Genomic DNA, 5,527 nt, shown 5'->3' with positions numbered 1-5,527 from the left:
TAACGTTTGTAAAAGTGATTCAATGTTATCCTGCCGTCAATTACACATCATAAGCGCTTTAGTATGAGTTTTAAAAATCTCTTCTTGAAATTAGAATACAAATGTCTGGGATGAAATTGATGATTTACTCTGAAAAATAGCTCATCAAATATTGAAACTAATTCCTACAACAATTACATAATTCACTTTTCTAGGAACATAATTGAATCTAAACACAAATAGTGGGTATAATATTAAAATTGAACACATTCAAGTGAGACCTAATTGAGGATGAATACATCCAAGTGAGAATAATTGAAAAATATAATCTGATTTGTTAGTATAATTGATAGTAGGATAACATTGAATCACTTTTATAAACGTTAAGGATATAAATAGGACGATTTAAACGTTAGGGACACAAATAGAACTTACCCCAAACGTTGGGGACAAAAACGATACTTTACTCAAAGAAAAAAAAAAAGAAAAGCAAGCTGAAAAAGCCAATACCCCTTTAAACCAAAAGGCAAGGGTGATAAAAAGGATCCAAGGCTTTGAGCATCAATGGATAGGAGGGAAATAATTTTTCAAAATTTTTAAAGCAATACAACTATATCAAACATTCAAGTGTTTAATCTAAAAACCTATAATAGTCACCAAAAAAAAAAATCTAAAAACCTATAATTTGACACTAGTATTTATTCAAAGAAAAAGCATCCGTCATGTTCTGATTGTTGATTTTGGTTACCTTGCACAGTAAAAAAATTGTATGCTTGAGATAGAATATTATACAAATAATATTATTTTTTTATTTTTTACGATATTTTTTAGTAGGTCAAAATTAATCTGTTATAAATAAATTTGAGTTCTATTTAAAAATTTATTGCTAGTCATTATTTAAATACTTTTTTCTATTTTAAAGTTATAGTATGTGTCAGCTGATTACTTAAATTGGTAAGACATAAACTATAAAAAATAAAAAGTTATGACTTTTATATAGATTTTTCATTGTGCAAAATTCAAGGTTCTGAAAACCGGACCGGATCGGCCGGTTCGACCGGTTTAATTGCGAACCGGCGATGTAAGCGGTCCGGTCCTCCTTTAATAACCGTTAGCCGTTAGACCGTTCAAAAATCGGTGAACCGGCCAAAAATCGGCCGATTGAGCCGGACCGGTGACTGGCCGGTTCCTTTAAACGACGCCGTTTTCTTAATTGTTTTAAAAAAATTAAAAAAATGAAAACCTACCCGACCCAGCACCCCCACCCCCATTCATTCATCTCAGTCTCACAGTGAGTGAACCCTAGCCCTCTGAAGTTCCTCTCCATCGTCGCCCAGTAGCCCTCCATCGTTGCCGCAGTCTGAGGTCGTCAGCGCCACCGCCGTCGCCTGGTCCTCAGCACTTCGTCGCCGCGGTCTCAGGTCGTCAGCGCCACCGCCGTCGCCTGGTCCTCAGCACCAGTAGCCCTCCATCGTCGCTTGGTTCCCAGCCTAGTAGCCCTCCATCGTCTTCATCTTCTCAACACCAGTAGCCCTCTCATCGTCTTCATTGTCGCCTGGTCCTCAACACCAGTAGCCCTCCATCGAACCCAGGTGAGTGACTCGTCCCCTTCATCTTCTCTGAACTTCCACTGCTCATCTTCTTCGTTCTTCGCCTCTGGTCTTCTTCGGTCTTCTTGTTTAGTATAAGAAAAAAATAATCATAAAATTAAATTAATTCCAATTTCTATTTTATTGTATTCCAAATCCCAAATCATTTGTGCACTCCCTGGAGACCTCTAAAGCAAAGCAAAACCCTAGCCCTTCATTGCCGCCGTCGTGCCCGAGGTCCTCAGCGCCGCCGCCCTCCCTAGGTCCTCAGTGATTTGTTTGTAATTGCTGGGTGAAGGTTTAGTGTTTTGTGATTATTGCATTGGTTAATGTTTTGGTTTGTTTTGTAATTGTTGTTAGCTGGTTGCTTGTTGCTGGCTCTGTTTTGTAATTTTGCTCTGGTTACTGGTCTGTTTCATAATGTACCAATGTTAGTGTAATTGCTGTTTTCTAATCGTTGTTAGCTGGTTGCTTGTTGCTGGCTCTGTTTTGTAATTTTGCTCTGGTTACTTGATTAAGTTAGTTTGTGTTTGAAATAATAACCTGTAATACAAAAATTTATGACATAGCTCTTGAAAATGGTTTTTCTCCCTAAAATCTCTTAGGGTGTTCAAACTAAGCTAGTGTATATATATATGATTGTAAATGGGAAGTTTGTGTTGTAGAGTGTTGATCTGTTTGAAAGTTCACTTTATTTTTCCGATTCAATTCAGGAATTCAGCTGGTAATGCAGCAACAGTGGCTGCTAGTGTTCCACAGCATCAGATCCCTTTATATTCCATGGTTACTAAAATTCTATTTGTTGCTCAATTTCTGTTTGTAGCTCAATTTCTGTTTGTTGCTCAATTGCTGGCTTTGTTTGTAATTGTTGGGTGAAAGTTTAGTGTTTTGTGATTATTGGTTAATGTTTTGGTTTGGTGTTCTCTCTTTTCCATATTTCCCTTCTCTTGTATTTCTACATGTTGCTGAATTGGTAATCAATAAATTTGCCTTTTTGCTATAAATCGGGACTTTACTAGGATTTGTTAAATTTGTTGCTTGTTGCTGAATTTGTTGCTTCCCAGTCACAACATCAGAAGAGAAGCCGGTGAATAAGGTTTTAAACTGTGAAATCATGTGTTGTTGCTTGAATTTTAGTAGAAAGAGCAATGTAATGTATTCCTATTTATGATTCCATAAGACCAAGGTTAAATTAACAATTCAGGTGGAGTTGAGTTTTGTTTATGAGTAATTAAATGCACGAAACAAGAATAGGATTGCTAATTAAATTTGGAATTTCTGATTAGTGACTTGTTAAGGTGCTGTTGATGTTATGCTGCTGTTTTGTTATGGCATTGTTGTTGTTATGCTGCTGTTTTGTAATGGTTGTTGCTGAATGCTACTCTGTTTTCATTGTGTTGTAGTTGCTGGTTTTGCTTTGATTTGTAGTTGCTGGTTGTGTTGGTTTTGCTAGCTTTGTTTGTAATTGCTGGGTGAAGGTTTAGTGTTTTCTAATTGCTGGCTTTGTTTTCTAATTGTTGGCTTTAGCCGAAGAAATTGGAGGGGCTGGATGAAGAGACATTGATGCCTCAGAAGACACCACCACCATCAACATATTAATAAGATTATATGAATTTGATTGATGACATTTAATGTAGTTTTTTAAATTTGAAAACTATTTTAATATTTATGTTATACTATAATTAATTAATTATATTTTAGCATGTTTATTTATAATTTATTTATTATTTTATTTTAAAACGGTTTTTTCGGTTGAACTACCGGTTAGACCGGTTGGACCAGTAAACCAGTAAACCAGTAACTAGAGCAGTTTGATGACCGGTCCGGTTTCCGAACCTTGGCAAAATGAGGCTTAGGGAGTCATACTATTGAAATATCATATGTACTCCATAATGAAGATATAATTGTGACTTATCAGTTTAAAAATAGTTAATTAATTTTTAGTGTGACAAATTTCATTTAACTTTTTAACAAACACAATAAGGAAGGCAACAAAATTATTCTTATAGAGATAACTAACAATGCACGCATCTTTATTCCAGTGACTTATGAAATAATAGCATTACCACATCAAATTAAAGTTTCAACGTGTAATCAAATAATATAAACATCATCACAAAACTAATCCTTACAGGCTTACAGCATATATATATATATATTGGTGATTTCTTGGATATCCAACTAATTTGAGGGTATTACATATCTTTCTTACATGTTCTAATTAATTGGTGACAAGTGTATTCATTAATTTCAATCAGTAAATAAATTTTTAATTTTTAAAAATAAAAAATAATGAATTTAATACATATATTAAATACTTTATATATACATATCTTAATACATTGTATATACATTTAATTCTGGTTAAATCAAACCACCATATATGATAAATTTTAAATAAAATTATGGTGGTTTATTAAGATATGTATATATAAAGTATTTAATACATATATTAAATTTATTATTTTTTATTTTTAAAAATTAAAAATTTATTTGCTGATTGAAATTAATGAATACACTTGTCACTAATTAGTTGAAACATGTAAAAAGGGTAATACCTTTAAATTAGTTAGGTACAGAAGAAATTACCATATATTACATAGTAGGACACACACTCTTGATTAAAATTAAAGTTTCTGCAATTTTACAATAATCTAGCAAATAACACAACCATGATGATCTTCTTGTGCATGTCCAACATAGTTGTAATAACACTGATTATTATTATATAGTGGTGGCCCCATTTGATAGTAATAATAATTAAGAGGAGGATAGGCTTCATGGAATGTGATGATTGGATCTGAATTTGATGATGATGATTTAATATTTGTTAAAAATTCCATGCCATAATATGGTTTATCTTCTTTGGCAGGTCCAACAGAAACCATTTCAGCATTACACAATTTCCTAAGCTTCTCTACAACATCTACTGGATCCATCTCCCCAATTATAGCAAATTTCTTGTTTTCCATGTCCACAGATATTGATTCAACCCCTTCAAAATTAAATAACAAATATAATTTAATAATTGTACATATGATTGATAATTAGAGGTGTTAGCAAATTAAAGAGAGAAAATTAAGATCAATATAAATTATATATATACCTGAAAGGCTAGAGACTTTCTTCATAGCTTTTTGCTTGGTTCTATTATCATAAAAGTCCACCTTCAAAACTACTTTCTGAAACATACATTAACAAATTAAAGTACACGTTAGGACTTGTAGTACATACATTAACAAAGTAATTATTATATGGATAAAGTATATTTTTTGTCATTAAAGTTTGTAAAAATTTTTAAAAATATTCTTAAATTTTATGTTATTTTAATGGGTAAAGTATATTTTTTGTCTTTGAAGTTTGGCAAAAGTTTCAAAAATACCCTTAAGTTTTATTTTGTTTCAATTTTGTCCCAAAAATTTTCGATTTGCATCAAATATACTCCCGACAGCTAAATTTTCAAAAAAATTTAAGACTAATCTAACAATAATGCATGAAAATAATGCTTAATTTGCTTGTGTTGAGAGTTGTTCTTATGAAATTATTATTAAATTTGTCTTAAATTGTTTGAAAAATTAGCCGCCAAGGGTATATTTAATGCAAATCGAAAACTTTTGGGACAAAATTGAAACAAAATAAAACTTAGGGGTATTTTTGAAATTTTTGTCAAACTTCAGGGACAAAAAGTATACTTTACCCTATTTTAATTTTGTCCTTAAAATTTTCGATTTGTATCAAATATATCTTGATAGCTAAATTTTCAAAAAGTTTAGGACCAATCCAATAATAACGCATGACGATTATGTCTGACTTGTTTGTGTTAAAGATTATTCTTATGAAATTATTACTGAATTGGTTCTAAATTTTTTAAAAAATTAGTCATCAAAAGTATATTTCATGCGATTTAAACATTTCTAGAACAAATTAAAATTAAAATAAAATAAAACTTAGAACATTTT

General features: G+C 31.7%; 1 protein-coding gene across 2 annotated transcripts in view; it reads right to left on the bottom strand.

The window, feature by feature from the left end:
* Nucleotides 4,098–5,527, bottom strand: part of LOC107644888 (heavy metal-associated isoprenylated plant protein 12-like) — a 1,659-nt gene continuing 229 nt past the window's right edge. The window contains exons 2-3 of one of the 2 annotated variants that reach the window (XM_021103263.1): nt 4,675–4,750; nt 4,098–4,563 (exon numbers count right to left, since the gene is read on the bottom strand). In XM_021103263.1, the coding sequence (XP_020958922.1) occupies nt 4,223–4,563; nt 4,675–4,750 (417 nt within the window). In that variant the 3' untranslated portion in view covers nt 4,098–4,222. Of the gene's footprint in view, nt 4,564–4,674; nt 4,770–5,527 lie in introns of both variants that reach the window. The other variant, XM_021103262.1, reaches the window with a different exon arrangement.

This window comes from Arachis ipaensis, chromosome B05 (assembly GCF_000816755.2).
Source record: "Arachis ipaensis cultivar K30076 chromosome B05, Araip1.1, whole genome shotgun sequence".
NCBI lineage: Eukaryota > Viridiplantae > Streptophyta > Magnoliopsida > Fabales > Fabaceae > Arachis > Arachis ipaensis.
Note: the sequence above shows the minus strand (reverse complement) of the source record. Positions and strands in the feature narration are given on the sequence as shown.